This window comes from Erythrolamprus reginae, chromosome 7, assembly GCF_031021105.1.
Source record: "Erythrolamprus reginae isolate rEryReg1 chromosome 7, rEryReg1.hap1, whole genome shotgun sequence".
Classification (NCBI taxonomy): Eukaryota; Metazoa; Chordata; class Lepidosauria; order Squamata; family Dipsadidae; genus Erythrolamprus; species Erythrolamprus reginae.
The window spans coordinates 76,350,276-76,372,820 of record NC_091956.1 but is presented as its reverse complement, the minus strand read 5'-3'; the positions used below and the strand labels follow the sequence as shown (position 1 = coordinate 76,372,820).

Sequence of the window (22,545 nt, the reverse complement as noted above, 5' to 3'; positions counted from 1 at the left end):
ACTACATGCCCATGCAATCACTATCCGGTGCCAAGCATAATACAACACCCCCACCCCCCCAATGCTTTCACATTATATTGTAGTTAAAACTACAGCTTAGCAACGTTGTATTAACCCAGCCATTCCCATTTATGGCTTTTATCTGTCATTGAGTCAAGCCATCCCTTCATAACTTATTCAATAAACCCATATTAAACCAACCATTATGAAAATACTAACATTACTCCAATTCCGCGCTCACCGATATTAAATATTTTTTTCTACCCGCCGTGGGATTGTTTATCTTTTGGTCGCGAGGAAGCCCCAGCAAAAACCACAAATTCGCAGCGCTACCTGGGAGACGTTTTAGACCAATGGGCGCCGCTCTTTGGCTTTCTGAGGCGGAGCTTCCGGATTTACGCTTAGGAGGTAGCGGTTTCCTTCTGGTCGGCCAAAAGGGCATATAAGGAAGCCCCGTCCGGGCCTCGACCATTATCGTCGCCGCAAACGGTAGCGGAAGGAAGAGCTGTAAATAAACACCGTGGCCCGGCGAGGAAGGGCGGTTAAGCGGGACAAGACGGGTCGGATTGACAAAAGCGAATAGACTGCGGAAGAGAAATTTTGGTCGTAGACGACTGACTTGTTTCCCTCGGGTAGGTACAGGGACCTTGAACTTGACGGGAAGCCCCTAGAGAATAGATCATCCCAGTGATCCAGAACATTAGGGCAGCTATGGCACCGACTTCAAAATAAACAGAATAGAATTCTGTTAGCCAAGTGTGATTGGACACACAAGGAATTTGTCTTTGGTGCATATGCTCTCAATGTACATAAAACAAAAGATAAGTTCGTCAAGAATCATAAGGTACACTTAATAAGCATTTATTATTATTATTATTAATTATTATTATTATTATTATTATTATTATTTAGATTTGTATGCCGCCCCTCTCCAAAGATAAATAAATTGTACAATAAATTGAAGTACTATCATGTTATTTATATCTATATATCTGTGTCTGTTGTCTATGACAACAGTATATATAAAACAGTATATACAAAACAGTTTATCGGATAAAAATCAATTTTAGGCTGAAACACGAGTTTGTTTGTTTGTTTATTTATTAGACTTCTATGCTGCCTTTTTCAACCGATAAAGGGTGGCATATAACATAATAAATAAGTACACGTGTGTAGAAATCTAATATTAAAATACTACAAAAAACTAAAAAATTCTAAAACCCCATATTAATTCTGACACAGTCAACCACATTCATCCGATCTAGCCACTCATAACATCGACCAGAGTCAGGTCTCGGCACTCACGGCCCCCATGCCTGCCGCCAGAGATGAGTCGTCAAAGCTTTGCGAAAGGCCAGGAGGGAGGGGATAGTAAGTATCTCTGGAGGGAGTTCATTCCAAAGGGCTGGGGCTGCCACAGAGAAGGCTCTTCCCCTAGGTCCCGCCAGACGACAGTGTTGTCTCTAATGGTTATAATTTATTTATATTATAATTTAAATATTTCTTGTTAGCGTCTTTACATTTTGTTTTTTATATTTTATATTTCACTCTGTAAATATCTAGTTCCCACTGAAAAGAAGTGAAATATATTAAACGAGCATGTACGTCTTATTATTACTATTTATTAAATTTGTATGCCACCCCTCTCTGTAGACTCGGGGCGGCTCACAACAATAGTGGCAAAACAATGTAATACAAATCTAATAATTTATGTTTATAAGAAGAATTATAAAATTACATAGAAGATTATTTTCCACTCATTTCTGATATAAAATGTTTACACTAACTGTTTCAGTGGCTGCAATTTGTCATTATGCAAGTTACTTCAAAATTATTCATTCTCTAGATTGATTGATTGATTACATGTCATCAAATTAGCTTAAGCTCTTAGTGGTTACGTCTATAGACTTTCTCCACTTTTGTGTCTTCCCACTTTTTTTGGATATGCCCAATGATATTTGAGTTCATACACTTCCTTTAAAGTGTAAGCACTTTTAATTGCTGTAATCTCTCTTTCAGGATTATCACATAATCTGATGCAGTTCTCCCCTGGATATGGATCCCATCCTCAAAACTATAAAGCTCCCTCAGGAAACTACACGCAAGTGCCCAGTAGAGTGATTCCTTCACAGCTGGAAAATTATTATGGTGCAGATTATTATTCTCCCCAATGTTCTGTACCAGCACAAAATGCTAATGTCTCTTATATGACACCGAAGATGTTAAATTCACAGGGATCACAACACTTGTACAATAGAGCACCTTATAATGCAGAACCACCAGGACCTTTCCAAGGAACAGTACCTCCTGCATCCCAGTTGCATACCAGCATTTCACAGTCATATTCTTCATTTACTAGTCCCTACAACAATTCCGTCTTGCATTCTGCCAGCTCTTCTGTTCCATCTCAGGGATTTGTTGCTTCCTGTAGTCATTATCCCATGCCTCCGGTGTCTAGTGCTGCATACCCTAATGTTGTATATCCTCCTATGTCCACTCACAATCCATATGGGCGGATGCCTAGTGCCCAGCCTGTGATGGCACATGGCCATTTGAATGCAGCAGGTGCTTATTCTAATCAAGGTAGAGTCCCACCTATAGGACAATACAGCGTTCCTGTGGGCTACACTTCTGCATCGTGGAGCGCTCCAGAGCTCCAGCTGGCTCAGGGGAATCATGGCTGCTTTACAGGATCTCTTCCTGAAGCAAACAACACAATGGCTACAGGTATTGCACAGAGAATACAAATATGCTTAAAACGAATTGACTGTTGTTGTAAATAAAGTGTGCAAGCTAAGAAAGCCAAATGTTTTTACAAAGATGCTTCATATTTTCTTTTTTTTTCCTCCTCTCAAGTTTGCTTTTTCTTTCTGAACTATAATATAAATCAAGTAGCTTGGTGCTGTTAAAATAAATCCTTGGCTTATGTGCAAGATTGTTTGCTCTATTTATATCACCCATATCTTTAAAGGAATAAAAATTATTTACAGGATTTTAATAAATATGGGATTTGTCATCTTTGCTTGCTTTTCTTCTATCATTTAAGATTTAGACAAAATTATCAAGCTATATTAATTGGCTTATTGTAAACGACCCTAATTTTATTACTAACTTTTAAATCCATTATCTACCTACTTCTTTTCCTGCCATTTTCAAAAATTTTATTTTGTATCTCTTTTGAAATGTTCAATTGCTGTCACTTCGAAAGTGATTTGTAAATTAGTATAAGAAATCCCTTCTAATATATACTCCCCATGTTTGATTTTTCAGGGTCACCACATTATGTAAATCAGAATATCCAGGCAGTAAAACCTAACCAAGGAGTGGCTTCAACTGCAACTTCTCCAGTTAAAACATCTATTGTAGAGAAGACAGGAAAGCCCATTGCTTCGTCTTGTCTTACACAGTCATCAGATTCTTTTCTTCATGAAGGTACAGAAATTGGCTTAACAGGAAAAAAAAATGTGTTCCAAATTATACATTATTAGGAATTAGGAATTGTGTTCCTAATAAAACAGCTATTGGTTAGTATGGCTTGTATATACTTGTAATTTTAATATTTGTAAGATTTTATAATATATAAATAATCTATGTAATTTATACTATTGTAGGTTTTCCACGGTCACTTGGAACAGTGAGACAGGCAGCATATAAATTTAATAAATAAATGCTACATATTTATTGATTGATTGATTGGATTTGTATGCCGCCCCTCTCCGTAGACTCGGGGCGGCTAACAACACTAGCAAAAAACAGCATGTTAATCCAATACTAAAACAACTAAAAACCCTTATTGTAAAACCAAACATCCATCCATACAAACATACCATACATGAATTGTAAAGGCCGAGAGGGAAAGAATATCTCAGTTCCCCCATGCCTGACAGCAGAGGTGGGTTTTAAGGAGCTTACGAAAGGCAAGGAGGGTGAGGGAAATTCTAATATCCGGGGGGAGTTGGTTCCAGAGGGCCAGGGCCACCACAGAGAAGGCTTTTCCCCTGGGCCCCACCAAACAACATTGTTTTGTTGACAGGACCCGGAGGAGGCCCACTCTGTGGGACCTAACCGGTCGCTGGTATTCGTGCGGCAGAAGGCGGTCTCGTAGATACCCTGGTCCGGTGCCATGACGGGCTTTATAGGTGATGACCAACACTTTGAATTGTGACCGGAAACTGATCGGCAACCAATGCAGACTGCGGAGTGTTGGTGTTATATGGGCATTTTGGGGAAAGCCCATGATTGCCTCGCAGCTGCATTCTGCACGATCTGAAGTATAATATAAATTAAAATATAAGAGCTTGCAATTAATGTAAGACAGCATTTGTCTTCTCAGAGTTGCAGTTATAGAGTCAGAATCAAGTTTTTCCAATGCTGATTCTTTTGGTTAAATACTGTTATAATGCGTGGTGTACTTTTAGGGGGATGTACAATTTCATTTATTAAATTTATTTTCTGCCCATCTCACAGTGCAAAGTGACTTTGAGCAGCTTAGAGCAAGATATAAAACAAAACAAATATTTGACAATTGTAAGTATAAAAACAGATTAAATTACAAAACTTAAATTTATTTTCACCTATGTACAAAATGCTCCGGGCAAGACAATACAGAAATTTTCAGGTGGACCATGCTCAAATCTAAAATGTTTGCTTTTGGACATCAACCCAGATGGGTTTGTGTTATTTCAAGTGAAAGCCAAAATCTGTTTGTTGAGTGTTCTGAATATTTTACTCTCCTTTAATTGCTGTAGTTGGAAAATGTCTTTCGTTCTTGTTCCCATTGGGTTTCTTTTTTAATCCTCCTGTTTGAACATAGTAACAGTCATGTACCTACTGCTGTTTTTGGCCAGATGTGCTATAATGTTTTAATTTGGAAGTACAACAATAGGATTTCAAGGAGCGCATAGCACAGAGAGAATTACCATGTTTTTCAGAGTATAGGACGCACCGAAATATAAGACATACCTTAGTTTTGGGGGACTAATTTTGTAGACACAATATTCCCAAACTGTCAATTGCTATAAGCTGTTGCTTGCAAATAAAAAGCAAGGATCATCTCTAAGGCCAGATATATACTGCTATTTCCATATCACCTCATATTGTACTAAAGCTTTTGTTATTTGTCTGATTCAGTTTCTTTTACTGTTATAGAATTCATTGAGTTGATGTAACTTTAAGGATAATTCAGATCTGTTCAGTGATCCATGGCTATCCACCTACATTCTTTAGGAATTTTTCAAAGAAGACTTTTTCGGTTATCTTGAATAAGAAATCACCTGGAGCTTTGCTGAAACGCTTCACTTCTTTTCTTTGCAAATAAATATAAATGTAAAATAAAATCACCATTTAAAGTATCATTTTGGATGGGAGGACAATGAAGGATAGTGAGAAGAATCTTCAGAAGCTGTGAAATAGATTTTGATGCGAGAGATTACGTAGGATTTCTTGCAAAAAGTCCTTGGCTGTCTGGTTTTGAAACTAGATGGACTTTAGTAGTGAGTTACTTCTAAGACAGTGAATAATTGGACTTGAAAAAATTCTTGGGATCTCTATGCCAAGACTGATGGATTGACATTGCTGGTTAATTTTTATTATTTGTTCTTCCTTTCATTGATATACTATTAACTCCCAATGGCTTTCAGTCATAAAACAAAGCACAGTATAGTTTGAAAGTAACCGTACTATTCAACACAAACCAACATAAACAAAAATTGTAGAACTGGTGTGGGGGTTAGATCAGTGTTTCTCAACTTTGGCAACTTTTAAGTTCTGTGGACAACCCACAAAATTCCACACCCAGTATTCAATGCTGGGAGTTGAAGTCTACATATCTTAAAAATTGTCAAGGATGAGAAACACTGTTTTATACGTCTACATCAAGAGGAGTGATTTCTCAATGCAACTCGGTAATTAAGAAACAATGTTGACTTCTTAAAATCTCTAATGATGGGTAAATAGTGTTCGGTTCTACTACAGTGTTCCCTCGATTTTCGCGGGGTTTACGTTCCAAGACCTCCCGCGAAAGTCGATTTTCCGCGAAGTAGCGGTGCGGAAGTAACAACACCATCTGCGCATGCGCACACTTTTTCCAAGGCCGCGCAAGGGCTTGAAGTTGGAGGCGGGGAGCGCCGAAAGTGCAGAGGCTGGCAAAGATTGTTTTTAATGTCGGCCACCCACCCAGCGCCTCCGGCCTCCTCGCCGCTACCCCCCGCCCGCCCGATTCGCCCCTCTCACCGGCTTTCTTGGGGCACGAGTCCTCCTGCAGCAGCGCTGGCGGCTACGGCTTCTCGGCCTCCTCATTTGGCCGCTCGCCGCTCTGAGTGCTTTGAGAATGCCCGCCCCACCCCTCTCGTAGTGCCTTGGCTGAGAGCGCTTTCATCCCAGCTGTCAGCGAGGGGGGCTGCAGGAGGCGGGACAGGCGTTCTCACAGAGAGCAACAGACAGAGCGAGATGGAAAGGAGAGAGGGAGAGAGAGAGAGAGAAAGAGCAAGAGGGGGGGAGTGGAAGGTAGAGAGAGAGAGAGAGAAATGATAGAAAAAAGGGGAGGAAAAAAGAGAAATGAGAAAATGATTGAAGCAGAGAATGACAGGAAAGAGAGAGAAAGAGAGAGAGAAGTGACTTGATTGAAAGCATACAGTATGGTAAAAGCACTTAAATAATGACAGAATTCGGCTCATCAGCGTTGTCGGGCAAACTTTTTGCGATGACAAAGCTGATTGGCCAAGATTTCGGCCAATCAGCAATGGCAGATGTAAGTTTGGTGATGACGTATGACGTCATCGGGCGGGAAAAACCGTGGTATAGAAAAAAACCCACGGAGTATTTTTAAATTAATATTTTTTGAAAAACTGTGGTATAGCTGTTTCGCGAAGTTTGAACCCACGAAAATCGAGGGATCACTGTACTAAGTTTCTCTGCCTGTTACTAACAGCACAGCATTCCAGACTGGTGGTTAACTTCTATAAAGAGAACTTCTCTGGGGTTATTAATTAGGTTGCTCTTCATGTTAGTGTCCATTGTTGTGCTTGGATTGGTGTTAGTTCAATGCTTTTATTCGTGCTTTCAATTTCTTACCTTTCCTGTATGTTTGACTCCCGTATTTGTGCTTTCCACTTTTACAGGCATGCAGTATGGTGGATATGTTAATAATCAAGCTAGCTCTTCAGCAACTCCCTTGTCATCAAGTTCAGATGATGAGGAAGAGGAGGATGAGGATGAGGAAGCAGGTCTGCTTTAGCTTTGCACCAGTATTTCTAACTTTTCACTTTTTAAAAAAATATATTTTTATTGTTTTCAAAAAAGGACAAAGACATACAACATTAAACATTTAAGGAGCTGCCATTGCTCCGCTTGTCGTAAAAGTCTAACTAATACAGAATATAAAAAACCCTAACTGTTACCAGATCTTATTGAATTTAATTCTATATTTTTAATATTAAACTTATTAATTGAATTTCTTTATATTTCAAAATGTTATGTACTTATATATATACAGTGATACCTTGTCTTATAAGTTTGTAAGATGAAACAATGTTTCCCATAGGAATCAATGGAACAGCAATTAATGCGTGCAAGCCCAAAATTCACCCCTTTTGCCAGCTGAAGCGCCTGTTTTTGTGCTGCTGGGATTCCCCTGAGGCTCCCCTCCATGGGAAACACCACCTCTGGACTTCTGTGTTTTTGCAATGCTGCAGGGGAATCCCAGCATCACAAAAACACCAAAGTTCTTGAAACCCCTCCTCCGGACCTCTGTGTTTTTGTGATGCTGTGATTTCACTGAGGCTCCCCTCGCGGGGAAACCCCACCTCCGGCCTTCCGTTGCCAGCGAAGCGCCCATTTTTGTGCTGCTGGGATTCCTCTGCTGGGATTATCCTGCAACATCACAAAAACACAGAAGTCTGGAGGTGGGGTTTCCCATGGAGGGGAGCCTCAAGGGAATCCCAGCAGCGCAAAAACGGGTGCTTCACTGGCAAGTCCGGAGGCAGGTCATCCCAGCGGCGGATGCTGGGATGACCCATGGGTTTGTAAGGTGAAAATAGTTTGTAAGAAGAGGCAAAAAAATCTTAAACCCCAGGTTTGTATCTCGAAAAGTTTGTATGACGAGGCGTTTGTAAGACGAGGTATCACTGTATATAAAAAAAGAGAGATAAACAAAATATTAGTAATACAGAAAAAAGAGAAGGTAAACACTTCTAAGTTAGTTATAATATAAACTATTTCATTCTATCTTATAATTCTTCAAATAATCATTTATTCTTATATATTTAATTTTTAATTCTATTTTTAAAATTCCACCAATCATATACAGTACTTTGTCACTTTTGATGGCATTATTCCATTTCTTTCTTCAGTGCAAGTAATTCAAACAAACTCTCATTTTGGAGCCTAAATAATATGCATTTAAGAGTTGAAAAGATTTGTACAAAAGATGCCAGGGCTTCATTATTGAATTATTTTAGATATGTGTAAAATATGTAAAGTAATTATTGAATTATTATACATATTTTACATATACATGTAAGTGAATAGAGCTTAACTCCAGTATAAGTGGCTATAGACATGAGTATCTCCTTCATTAGAAATAGGTTTACGGTATTTGATAAAATATGCGTAGTTTGGAGATGAATTTTTTAAATTAAAAAAACAGCCTTTCTTTCTTCCTCTAGCATCACTGCAAATACTAAATACACATTACTTTCCCATTCTGAAAACAGCCTTTCCATCTTACTGCCAAACAAGCATTGCAATATGATAAATTATTAACCATTGCCAATACATTGCATACTGCCTTTCCTGTCAATTTTAATAAATTTAGACAAATGTGAGAAAAAGGAGCTTGAAGATGCTTGAAATCAAAACTTGATTGACAAAAACTTTATCCTTGAAAAATGTATCTCCAACATAATTTAAAATATGAAAAACTTCTTTTTTAAAGTAAAAAAATTAAAACAAGCATTTTTTTAAAAAATGGAAGAGTATTGTTAAACCATATACACCTAAGTGTAAATGTATTGTATAGACTGCCCCAATATATATGGCAATTTTGCCAACTTAGCATGTGTTCTGCCGGTGTGTTTCAACCGCCCGTAATTACAGGGTAATTAGTCCAGGAAGACACACACCACATGATAAAAGGAAAACCCAGAGGTTTTTATAAACAGAAAAACAGAAACAGCTCCCTTTTTAAATGTCAAAGGGATTTTCTGGTACACACAAGGCACAGGTTAAATGCAATCCAATTGCTCACCCAATAACTGGGAAATTGAGTCCAATTCTAAAGTCCAGAGAGTCCACGCACAATCTTGAACAGCACAAAAACCACGATCTTGACGAAACAATGAATCAGATAAACTGCCATGAGGCTAAAACACCAGGCTGCACTTTTATCTGTAGCACTAATTACAGCAGCCCCACCCAACCACAGGTGGCCTCATTTTTTCTTGTAATAATCCTTCAGTTGTTGTCTCCTATGCATCACTCTACGCATGCGTGGACGTGTCATTAATTCTTGTTCAGAATCCAGGGATGATACAGATGACTGATCTCCTCCTGGGCTGTCTGCCAAACTCCCCTCTTCCCTGTCACTCACGCTTCCTTGGTCAGAGGAGGCTTCGTCGGCAGATTCCATCAGGAGCAAAACAGGCCCCCACATCCACCTGCACATTCCTTGGGGCAGGAACTGGGCCAGAGCTAACCACAGCAGCATGTAAAAATGTGCCTTCAATAATATCCTAAAGATTTTGAAATGTCAGTGCAGTTCTTAAGCTAAAATTGTTCTGTCTTCACTGACACACAGGTTTATTCTTTTTCATAATAGAATGTAAAAGTTTTGGCACTGTCCGTTTCCTTGTTTTATGTCATATAAAATACTGTACTATGAATCACCAATGCCAGATGCTAATATGTAGGGACAGTTTTATACAATTGTATAGTGCAATTAATTTCCACAACCCATTTGAAAGAATTAAAAATTGATATTAATTACTGACCAACTTGCTTAATATACTCAATCTCATGTACATAGTAGATGCTAAGAGAGTCAAGTTATTTACAAATCAAAAATACTACTGCGAAATTTCTGTCCTAGATGCTTTGGGAATCATATTTCTTAACATTGGTATAGTAAAGGCATAGTGTTCCATCTTCTATTATTCAGATTATTGAAAGACTGAATTAAAAGCACAAATGAATTTTAAAATGTGTTCATAATTGAGGTAGGATAGCTATAAGATTCTCCTACTTCAAATATTTTATCCATTTGCTTGCACAAAGTGGGAGAATTCAATGCAGTGTGAGAATTTTTCTACAAATGTATTAGGGTTTTTTTTTAAACTGGAAATCTGCTGATATAAATATTGGAATGTTGATACTGAAACCTAATTTTTAATTTGGTTTTCAGTTTTATCTTTTTGCTGAAACCCACCTGGCAAATGGCAGGTAGTATTGACTCACCTTCTACACAGCAGTGTAAATATCCCAGTATAATAAACAAGTGTTGTACACCGGACACTGATACTGGCATCTTTGTAAATTTCTAGGAAGTAGTAAAGGTAATTTGAGTTCGATAGGACTTACTTCCTAGTAAATCTTGATAAGAAAGCAACCTTTGAGTTGAATGCTTCTCTCATAATTAGTCAAGTAACGGCTGGAAATTATGATTTAAAGCATAATCTTTTGAGGTATACAGCCCACCAACCTCTTTAGGCATGTGTTTGTGTCAAATTTTCTCTGCATGTTTTTGTGGACCCAATGGCTGGAAGAACATGGAACAGTTTAATGTTTTGAACATAATCGTCCCTGATATTTTACACTTTAACAACACTCAGCAAAGAGCACAGTATGGTTTGCAATAGTCTTAAGGCCCCGTCCTCTGCCCAAATTTTTCCTTCAATAGAAAAATCTTTCATTGGATGAAAGAAAATTTTGGAGCTCCTCTGCCTGTGCATTGTTTGCTGCACATTTATTGCAACTAAACTCCTGCATGGATTAACACCATTGTGTCTTTGTTTTATAGCTCCTTAATATCAAAGAATGTATTTGTATTTCATGACCATGAAATGTCTCTTCGTAAAGGAGGTTATTTGAATATGTATAATGACATAAGAAAATATGCACTAAAACTTTTGCAAAAAGTCCTTGATTGTTGTTTTTCTCATTGGCAACGCATTTGCAAATGCTTCCAAAACATAGAATAGAATAGAATAGAATTTTTATTGGCCAAGTGTGATTGGACACACAAGGAATTTGTCTTGGTGCATATGCTCTCAGCGTACATAAAATAAAATATACATTTGTCAAGAATCATGTGATACAACACTTAATGATTGTCATAAGGGTCAAATAGGCAATGAAGAAGCAATATTAATAAAAATCTTAGGATATACAGTCAACATGGGAGGAAGTGGGTGATAGGAATGATGAGAAAAACTAGTAGAATAGAAGTGCAGATTTAGTAGAAAGTCTGACAGTTTTATTGCCCTTGTTTATCTTTGCGAGTGATTCTCTCATCAGAAGTTTCTGAATGGAGAAACACAATATATAGATGCTACCTTAAAACTTGCAAACAAAAATGAACAAGGCTAACATTTCAAATTATTGCTTTTTTTTAATTGGCTTTTCCCATGCTACCTTTTTAGTGTACTTGAATAGATGCTAATGTACTTGTTCAATTGACTTCAGCTGTCCTTTACAAGTAGGTTTTCTAGTCACTTATGAAATTACCAATAGATTGCAATTCCCTGCAAGATCTATACAGTTTTGTAGCAGATAGTGTTATGCGTCTATTAGCATGCAAGTATTATCAGTTGAATGTTTGTATTTTTTTTTCTCTAGCTATTGACAGCTCTTCCACTACTAGCAGCGCATCTCCTGTTCTCAACAATTTTGATTCTCTTGAAGGTGGAGGCTTTCCAGGTGAATTGTGTTCTGTTTCACAGTTAGTTAGAAATAAAGCTTGTTAATATTTGGGTGAAAGATCACTAAGAAGTTTATTTATTCATCCATCCATCCATTCATTCATTCATTCATTCATTCATTTATTAGATTTGTATGCCGCCCCTCTCCGTAGACTCGGGGCGGCTAACAACAATAATAAAACAGCGTATAACAAATCTAATATTTAAAATAACTAAAAACCCTTATTTTAAAACCAAGCATACACACAAACATACCATGCATAAATTGTATAGGCCTGGAGGGAAAGGAGTATCTCAATTCCCCCATGCCTGACGACAGAGGTGGGTTTTAAGGAGCTTACGAAAGGCGAAGAGTGTGGGGATAATTCTGATCTCTGGGGGGAGCTGGTTCCAGAGGGTTGGGGCCGCCACAAAGAAGGCTCTTTCCCTGGGTCCCGCCAAACGACATTGTTTAGTCGACGGGACCCGGAGAAGACCAACTCTGTGGGACTTAACTGGTCGCTGGGATTCGTGTGGCAGAAGGCGGTCCCAGAGATATTCTGATATGATGCCATGAAGGGCTTTATAGGTCATAACCAACACTTTATTGTGACCTGAAACTGATCGGCAACCAATGCGGAATGTTGGTGTAACTTCGGCATATTTGGGAAAGCCCATGATTGCTCTCACAGCTGCATTCTGCACGATCTGAAGTTTCCGAACACTTTTCAAAGGTAGCCCCATGTAGAGAGCGTTACAGGGTATAAGCTAAACTAGGAACTTAAAAACCTCTTAGAAGAAGAATGTGGAAAAAAAGCTTTGTATTATTGCCAAGTTATATAAATAGAAGTCTCCATCTAGGAGCAAATTCTTGAAGGAACTAAGCATGTTATAAAGACTTTCTCACATAAGTATAATGCTACTAGCTCTAGGCGTAAGTTATTTATGTAACTATCATGGCAGATGAACAAGCATCAGAAATAGAATCATATTTCCTAATTTTCTCTCACACTACTTATCAGCTATGAGGGAGAGAGAAAGAGGCAGATTTCTGTTGGGGGAGAAAAGTAAATTAAAAGCATTTAGATCTACCTTTATTTAGGAAGTTTGCCGGCATTTTATTCTGTCAGAGTGAGTTGCAAATTTCATTCCATTCTTTAAAATTTGCAAAGATGGTCATTTATAGAGCCCCTAAAATTTATAAATATGAACAAGAAATCAAACTTTTTCCTTTCAGACTAAGATGTGTCTCTTTAATGGCTGATGTAAAAGACGCTTATTTATTATATTGCCAAAATAGAACCCCAAATCAGATGTTTTATTCCATTTATACCCTTACTTTTATCCCATGTAGCTTAAAATAATTTTGTTTTAAGTACAATTAAATGAAGAATGAAGATAAATAGGTAGCTTTGTAAAGTCAACATCAATTAAATATTTTTTTAAAATGTTCAATTCTTTGGCTGTTTGGTTTGAAATAATTTAAAAGGTATTAAAAGTACTGTTTCAAATGTGTCCATTTGGAAAAAAGATTTGCAGAATTTGTTTCATTGATTGGGAATCAAATTCTTTTTTAAAATTGTATTCATTAAATGATATATAACATGTGTCAGTCTAGAGCTTTGCTAATAATAAATGTATTATGTTTTTATATTTGGCTCAGTGTATTATGAATGCTTGTGTTTTAGAAGAAAGACATTTGAACCTTTTTTTCCTGTTTAGAAACATGTTCTGCAGCAAGTAGCCCACCTCCTAATTCTTCTGTTCCTCAAATGTCTAAAGTCTCCAAGTCATTTGGTTGTGGGTATCCTCCTCTTCAGCCAGGATACGACAATGTGACACCATCTCCTGCCACGCAACCAAGTAACTCTGGATATAATTCTGGATTTTCGCAGTATCCACAGGTTAGAAATCCTGAAAACCTTATATCCATGATGAAGCTTGTGTCAAATAAATTGAATAAGAAAGAATTTTTCATTATGCATGATTAGGCTGATAATGTGGATGCTTTGAATCAGAAAATTACTTTGTATAGGTCAGTTAAAGAAAAAGTTTATTTATTTATTCATTCATTCATTCATTCATTCATTCATTCATTCATTTATTGGATTTGTATGCCGCCCCTCTCCGCAGACTCATATTAAATGTATGCTTTATGTTTTAAATCTAATAAATAATAACAATAATAATAATCAACTTTGGAAGGTCTTAAGCATAAAACGTATCAGGAAGGACTTAATGAACTCAATCTGTATAGTCTGGAGGACAGAAGGAAAAGGAGGGACATGATCGAAACATTTAAATATGTTAAAGGGTTAAATGTTCAGGAGGGAAGTGTTTTTAATAGGAAAGTGAACACAAGAACAAGGGGACACAATCTGAAGTTAGTTGGGGGAAAGATCAAAAGCAACGTGAGAAAATATTTTACTGAAAGAGTAGTAGATCCTTGGAACAAACTTCCAGCAGACGTGGTTGGTAAATCCACAGTAACTGAATTTAAACATGCCTGGGATAAACATATATCCATCCTAAGATAAAATACAGAAAATAGTATAAGGGCAGACTAGATGGACCATGAAGTCTTTTTCTGCCGTCAGTCTTCTGTTTCTATGTTTCTACCTGTTTATTTGGACATCGTAATCTGCCCCACGATTATGCTGAGCACTAGCCACTGTCTTTATAAACACTCTTTAAAGTAACTATCCAGCTAAAGATACAGTAATAAACGTTCTTACAAATCACAGTCATGCTTCTAACGAAACAAAAGCATTTTTCCCTCTATGCGATGATAAAGGAAATGTAAAAGCAGGTAACTTTTGAATATCCTAGTTTCAGTTAAGGTTTTCTTTGCTATAAGCATAATCTACCAACGCAGCTAGCTGTAACAAATTTAATGAAATAAATGAGTACATAAATAATTGTTTCCCTAGCAAAAGAGAGGATTCAAAATGTTTATATTTTGCTTTAAAGGAGCTTCAATTTAAAGTGGTCTTCTGAATCCAGCCCAGTACTGTGGCATAGAAAATAAAGAGTTGAAATTATCGAAAATATTACAGTGGTCCCCCGATCATTGCGAGGGTTCCGTTCCAGGACCCCTCGCAATGATCGGTTTTTCGCGAAGTAGCGCTGCGGAAGTAAAAACACCATCTGCGCATGCGCAGATGGTGTTTTTACTTCCGCCGCAGCAGCGAGGAGCCGAAGATTGGGGTTTCCCCACTGCCCACGCAAACTCCTCGCTGCCGCTCGCCCGCCCTTCGCCCGCCCACGCCGTTCGCTCGCGCCGCTTCCCAGCTGAGTCCTGAAGCCAATTCGCTTCAGGACTCAGCTGGGAAGCGGCGCGAGCGAACAGCGTGGGCGGGCGAAGGGCGAGCGGCGGGCGCGCGGGCAGGCAGGCGGCGGACAAGACAAGCGGCGGGCACGGCAGCAGCGAGGAGTTTGCGTGGGCGGTGGGGAAACTCCTCGCTGATGCCCGCCGCTCGCCCTCCCGCCAGCAAGAGGGGGAAGACCCAGGGAAGCCGCCCAGCAGCTGATCTGCCCGGCGCCATCTACGCGTGCGTGGCCATAGAAAAAAAGGGCGCACATGCGCAGATGGTGTTTTGACTTCCGGGTTGAAAAATCGCCATATAGCCGTTTCGCAATGATCGGGATCGCAATACCCGGGGGATCACTGTATTGGAAAATGTGAGGAAGAGGGTTGAATGTTTATTTTAACACTTTTTTAAAAATGTCTTTTTTCAGGTATATCCTACCATGAATCAACTATCAGCTAGTTTGGGAGGACTTGGGATACAGCAGCCAGAGAGTCTGAGACCATTGAATCTTATTCAAGAGAGAAATATTCTACCTATTGCTTCAACTTCACCTCCTTTGCCTAATCTGAATTCTGATCTGAAAAAAATGAACTGCAACCCAGAGTAAGTATAAGATGATAATTTTTTTTTGCATGCTTACAGTTTAATTTCTCTGAAAAATTGGTCTTAGGATGTGCCTGGTTCCATTTTTTAACAAAATAAATTTAGTCACTGTATGGCAGTGCTTCCCAACCTTGTCCACTTGAAGATATCTGGACTTCAACTCCCAGAATTCCCCAGCCAGCGCCTGCGCTGGCTGGGGAATTCTGGGAGTTGAAGTCCAGATATCTTCAAGTGGACAAGGTTGCGAAACATTGCTGTATGGATACCTTTGCAGGGGGGCAAAGGATGATATTTGTTGACCATATAATCAAATACCACAGGCCTGCTCAGAACTGGGCTACGTTAGTGGGTGGCTGGCACATGCAGCTGCGAGGGCAATCATGGGCTTCCCAAAGTATGCCCATGTTACACCAACACTCCGCAGTCTGCATTGGTTGCCAATCAATTTCCAGTCACAATTCAAAGTGTTGGCTATGACCTATAAAGCCCTTCGTGGCATCGGACCAGATTATCTCCGGGACCACCTTCTGCCGCACAAATCCCAGCGACCGGTTAGGTCCCACAGAGTTGGCCTTCTCTGGGTCCCGTCGACTAAACAATGTCGTTTGGCGGGATCCAGGAGAAGAGCCTTTTCTGTGGCGGCCCCGACCCTCTGGAACCAGCTCCCCCCAGATATCAGAGTTGCCCCCACCCTCCTTGCCTTTTGCAAGCTCCTTAAAACCCACCTCTGTCATCAGGCATGGGGGAATTGAAATTTCCCTTCCCCCTAGGCTTATAGAATTTATACATGGTATGCTTGTATGTATGAGTGGTTCTTTAAATTGGGGTTCTTTAGACTGTTTTTAATATTAGTTTTGTTTACATTGTCTTTTTATATTGTTGTTTAGCCGCCCCGAGTCTTCGGAGAGGGGCCGCATACAAATCAAATAGATAGATTGATTGATAGATAGATAGATAGATAGATAGATAGATAGATAGATAGATAGATAGATAGATAGATAGATAGATATGACAGATAGACAGGTAGACAGATAGACAGATAGATAGATAGATAGATAGGCAGGCAGGCAGGCAAGCAGGCAGGCAGGCAAGCAGGCAGGCAGGCAGACAGACAGACAGACAGACAGACTTGTGCAAACGGTGGTCTGGGGTGCATGCACGGCTTGACTTATGTGAGCAGCTGGCTGGTTCCCCTCTCCCCTACCAGGCTGCCAAGCCGTATAGATTGGGGACCACTGCCGTAAAGTGACAAATGGTGAAGTCAGATAGGAAGCTAGTACATGTGAAAGGAAACAGCAAAAAATACTTTTCATTGTTATCTATTTCTCAGTGAAATATTGATATCAATGCTTATTATCAGGTCAAATCAGTTAATGACTTTTAATTTTAAAACACGGGATTTCATCTGAGCAAAGAAGAATTTAGTACACATATTTTGGTTGGATGAAAGTACAAAGCTGCCCACTGCCACTTATAACTGCTTGAACTATCCATTCTAGGTTTTTTCCCCCTCTAACCATTAAGCTACTGGGGACACCTTCCTCTCTTGTTTGATTGTTTCCTAGGTAGCATCTCTTCTTTTTTCCCTAATGTCCTTCCCTCAAGGAGCAGTTGGATGCTATAGTCAGAGCACCCTCTTCACAGCTTTGGATGTGACTTTCCTTAAAACTTGGGGGAAAGATCAAGAGCAACATGAGAAAATATTATTTTACTGAAAGAGTAGTAGATCCTTGGAACAAACTTCCAGCAGACGTGGTAGATAAATCCACAGTAACTGAATTTAAACATGCCTGGGATAAACATATATCCATCCTAAGATAAAATACAGAAAATAGTATAAGGGCAGACTCGATGGACCATGAGGTCTTTTTCTGCCGTCAGACTTCTATGTTTCTATGTTTCTAAGTCATAGATTGGGCAGGAGAAGACGTATCATTTTCGAATCCACTTTTCTTGTATACAGTGATACTTACGAACCCCTCGTCATACGAACTTTTTGAGATACGAACCCGGGGTTTAAGATTTCTTTGCCTCGTCTTAAGAACCCTTTCCGTCTTACGAGCCTGATCCCGGGTCCGTGGGCTCTCTTACCGCCCTGCCTTGTGACTGTCACCACCGGGATTTCCCATTTGCTTGAATGGGAATTCCCCGCCGGAATTCCCCGCTCCCTTTTGCTTGCACCTGAGGTGGGGAACGCCGGAGCTGCCCAATTTCTCTGCCACTTTCCCTTCTAACCCTCCGCTTCCTCTGCTCCCCGCAGTCGCCCCATCCTGCTGCCAAAATCCCCCCCTAGCCTGCTGCTTCCTTCACCCCATCTCGCTGCTAAAATCACCCCTCTATCCTGCACTAATTTCCCCCCAAAATCGCCCCTCCAGCCGCTTCCTATGCCACCCAAATCAAGGTCCTAACGAAGGCAAATGGAGTTAAAGGCAGCAAGGAGAAACGAGGCATTTTGAAAGGAGAGGTGAGTTTGGAAGACTTTGGAAGTTATTTGGGGTGGCTTAGGAAGCTTTTGGGGGAGCGATTTTGGGGGGAAATTAGTGCAAGATAGAAAGCTATTAAAGTGGCGATTTTGGACAATCTCTGTAATGTGGCTCTTGAACATTTAGGATCCCCCCCCCCCCTATAAAACAATCAGTACTATTGTTCAAAATAATTGACAGGTGTATTTGTGATTTTTCTTTAGCTCGGTTCGATGCACTTTGACAAATATTCCTCACACTGACGCACTTTTAAACAAAGCAAAACTTCCCTTGGGATTGCTTCTACATCCTTTCAGAGATCTAACGGTAAAACAGTTTTTTATTGCTACAAGTGTTTATTTAGCTAAATTTGAAAAATGTATTTTGATTTATATATTATAGAAGTACATAATCTTTGTGTATTTTGATTTATATATTATAGATGTACATAAATTTTGTGTAGTACAGTGATAGTTTTTAAGTGATAGAAGCTATAAAATATACCACTGTGTTCTGTCGGGCTCTCTGGTAGACTCCTACCAGAAATTCACAGGTACAAATTTCAGACACACACCCGTTTGAAAATTCAAAACAATGTTCTTTATAATGAAAATTCACTTAAACCAAGCCCTCTTTTGGTATAGCTAAGAGCACTTGTCTCCAAACAAACTGGTAATTTGTACAAGTCCCTTATCAGTTCTGTGATACTTATCTTGCAGCTGTGAGGCAATTCACATTCCTTCTTCTTTCACAAAGTGAAACACACTTTGCTCTGGTTTAGTTTCAAAGCGGGGAAAAATCAGCACACAAAGGTCGAAGTCAGCAAGGCAGGCATGAAACACAAAGATCAGATAATCCTCCACAATGGCCAAACCCACAGGCTGCTGTTTATAGCAGCCTCACTAATGACCACAGCCCCACCCAACCACAGGTGGCCTCATTTTCTTTGATAATAATCTCTCCGTTGTTGCTGCCTATGCATCATTCTCCGCATGCGTGGCTGTATCATTAACTCTTGTTCTGAATCCAAGGAGGAGCTAGATAATTGATCTCCTTCTGAGCTGTCTGCCCCACTCTCCTCCTCCCTGTCACTCATGTCTTCTTGGTCAGAGGAGCCTTCATCAGCAGATTCCACCGTGGGCAAAACAGGCCTGCAGCATGTGGATGTCTCCCCCACATCCACAGTCCTTGGGGCAGGAGCTGGGCCAGAGCTAACCACAACACACTGAAAACTGGGAAACTATTTTCAAGATAATGTTGACATTTACTGATTTAAATATATTTACTTGAATGCAGTGATTTTCAGTAAACGCTTGAAAAATTAATTCACAATGATACGTTTGTGTAGTATTGCCTTCTATGTCTGGGCTCTCCAGCTTACTACTTGTTAACTTACTATAGAGGAATAGTTGTTTCTAGTACTTAATCTCTGAATAGCGCACAGTCAATTTAACATTCGCTGCTGGCAGTTTAGGATAAAGGACTTAAGAAAACAATTTCTCTCAAATTAATTCTAGGATTTTATTGTTTTTTCAGCAGCTGCCCGTGATAACATCCAGCACCATCGTGAGGTGTAGATCATGCAGAACCTACATCAATCCTTTTGTGTCTTTTATTGATCAAAGGAGATGGAAATGTAACCTATGCTATAGAGTTAATGATGGTAAGTGTTAATCCTTTTCCAGTACAGTGTTCCATCAATTTCCGCGGGGGATGCGTTCCGAGACCGCCCGCGAAAGTCGAATTTCCATGAAGTAGAGATGCGGAAGTAAATACACTATTTTTGGCTATGAACAGTGTCACAAGCCTTCCCTTAACACTTTGAAACCCCTAAATTGCAATTTTCCATTCCCTTAGCAACCATTTAGATTATTACTCACTATGTTTATTCATTAAAGTTTATTAAAAAAATATTTATTAAAGGCAGACGAAAGTTTGGCGATGATATAAGACATCATCAGGTGGGAAAAACCGTGGTATAGGGGAAAAACCCGTGAATTATTTTTAGTTAAAATTTTTGAAAAACCGTGGTATAAACTTTCCGCGAAGTTCGAACCCGCGAAAATCGAGGGAACACTGTATACCCAATGCCTCCAGAGTTTCAACTTTTTCAATTCAGTATCAAAAATCTTTTTCCAGGTATAATAATATCTATGTTTTTAGATTTGCACACTGTTGTATTTCTAATTAAAATAATTGTAGGTGTTAGTTTTTCTATTTGGTTTTATTTATGCTGATTTCTTCACTTTAAAATTTTATGATTTAAATGACTTAAATGTAACACATTTATTTTATAATTTAGTTCCTGAAGAATTTATGTACAATCCTCTAACAAGATCTTATGGAGAGCCTCATAAGCGCCCAGAGGTCCAAAATTCTACTGTGGAGTTCATTGCTTCTTCAGACTATATGGTAAGTATATAGTTTTAAGAGGTAATATTTTATAGGTCTATATACAGTGGTGCCTATACTTACAAACTTAATTCATTCTGTGACCAGGTTCTTAAGTAGAAAAGTTTATAAGAAAAAGCTATTTTTCCCCATAGGGAGGGTGGAGGCCCTGTTTCCTCCCAGGAGATTCCTAGAGAGGCCCAATGGAGACTTCTCCCCCACCTTTTCCAGCCCTGTTTCCTCCCATGAGATTCCTAGAAAGGCCCCACGGAGGCTTCTCCCTGCCTTTTCCAGTTATAGTTTCGGAGGCTTGGGTTTGTAAGTGGAAAATGGTTCTTGAGAAGAGGCAAAAATATCTTGAACACACGGTTCTTATCTAGAAAAGTTCATAAGTAGAGGCATTCTTATGAACTTTTCTAGATAAGAACCGGGTGTTCAAGATGTTTCTGCCGCTTCTCAAGAACCATTTTCCACTTACAAAGTAGAGGTACCTCTGTATGTATAAAGATGGGGGACTACAGAAGTGGCAAACCTATTTAAGGTTATAATAGACTTAATAAGCATATTAGTAAAAATCAATCTTGTCTTGCAGCTTCGTCCACCTCAACCTGCAGTATATTTATTTGTGTTGGATGTGTCCCATAATGCAATAGAAGCTGGATACTTGGAAGTTTTGTGTCAGTCTTTGCTGGAAAACTTTGACAAGTAAGGACCTTTATTCATTGAACACAACAGTACTTACTTTTTAAAGCCTAAGGAAGATTGGATGGAACTTGTGGGTTTTTCCCCACTTGAAATGAAGTGTCTAACGACATGGTTGTGCAATGGTTAGACTGCAATACAGTGTTCCCTCGATTCTCGCGGGGGATGCATTCCAAGACTGCCTGCGAAAGTCGAATTTCCGCGAAGTAGAGATGCGGAAGTAAATACACTATTTTTGGCTATGAACAGTATCACAAGAATTCCCTTAACACTTTAAACCCCTAAATTGCAATTTCCCATTCCCTTAGCAACCGTTTAGATTATTACTCTCCATGTTTATTTATTAAAGTTTATTTTAAAAAATATTTATGAAAGGCAGACGAAAGTTTGGTGATGACATATGACATCATCGGGCGGGGAAAACCGTAGTATAGGGAAAAAACCCGCGAAGTATTTTTTAATTAATATGCTTGAAAAACCATGGTATAGACTTTCCGTGAAGTCTGAACCCGCGAAAATCGAGGGAACACTGTATTGCAGGCTAACTTACTGGTGACTGCCAGGAGTTTGATTCTGACCAGCTCAACGTTGACTCAGCCTTCCATCCTACCGAGATCAGTAAAATGAAGATGCAGATTGTTGGGGGCAATATGCTGACACTGTAAATCATTTAGAGAGGGCTGTAAAGCACTAAGAAGCAGCATATAAGTCTTAAATGCCATTGCTATTGATAATGGTAATGTGACTTCAAAGTAGTTGTGGAACTGAACCCCCTGGTGAGACGGTGTTATAGGAAACAGCCCCTTTCTTTAGCAGCACGCCCAATCTAATGTTTAATGAAAAACTAGGCACTAAGAGCTTAAACCCATCCTTTCTTTTCCTTTTTACATATTTCCCAACACAATTAGCTGCAATTTGACACAGCTAGTTTTTAAATTACCAAGCAAATAGGAGCGGGAGGGGGATATTTGAACCAATTTTGTTCAGGTTTCATTCCTGTCTTCTGGGTCCATGACAGAAAATAATTCATAATGTACTAGGTAGCATTCATTTGGAGGATGTTATTTTCTAAGATAAATTAATGATAATTTACTAAGCTTTAAAACCTCTAGGCCAGTGTTGGCGAACTTTTTCCCCCTGACATGCGTGAGTGAGTGCCCATACCCATAATTCAGTGTCTGGGGA

At 39.3% G+C, this 22,545-nt stretch overlaps 1 protein-coding gene across 7 annotated transcripts in view; it reads left to right on the top strand.

The window, feature by feature from the left end:
• The first annotated feature begins 404 nt into the window (after positions 1 to 404).
• Positions 405 to 22,545, top strand: part of SEC24B (SEC24 homolog B, COPII coat complex component) — a 50,804-nt gene continuing 28,663 nt past the window's right edge. Inside the window, exons 1-12 of one of the 7 annotated variants that reach the window (XM_070757887.1) lie at positions 536 to 632; positions 2,020 to 2,727; positions 3,271 to 3,432; positions 4,468 to 4,527; positions 7,119 to 7,223; positions 11,830 to 11,910; positions 13,614 to 13,795; positions 15,630 to 15,805; positions 18,492 to 18,594; positions 19,804 to 19,930; positions 20,570 to 20,679; positions 21,251 to 21,363. In XM_070757887.1, the coding sequence (XP_070613988.1) occupies positions 2,037 to 2,727; positions 3,271 to 3,432; positions 4,468 to 4,527; positions 7,119 to 7,223; positions 11,830 to 11,910; positions 13,614 to 13,795; positions 15,630 to 15,805; positions 18,492 to 18,594; positions 19,804 to 19,930; positions 20,570 to 20,679; positions 21,251 to 21,363 (1,910 nt within the window). In that variant the 5' untranslated portion in view covers positions 536 to 632; positions 2,020 to 2,036. Of the gene's footprint in view, positions 633 to 778; positions 845 to 2,019; positions 2,728 to 3,270; positions 3,433 to 4,467; positions 4,528 to 7,118; positions 7,224 to 11,829; positions 11,911 to 13,613; positions 13,796 to 15,629; positions 15,806 to 18,491; positions 18,595 to 19,803; positions 19,931 to 20,569; positions 20,680 to 21,250; positions 21,364 to 22,545 lie in introns of those variants that run through there. The other 6 variants (XM_070757889.1, XM_070757888.1, XM_070757891.1 and 3 more) reach the window with 6 other exon arrangements.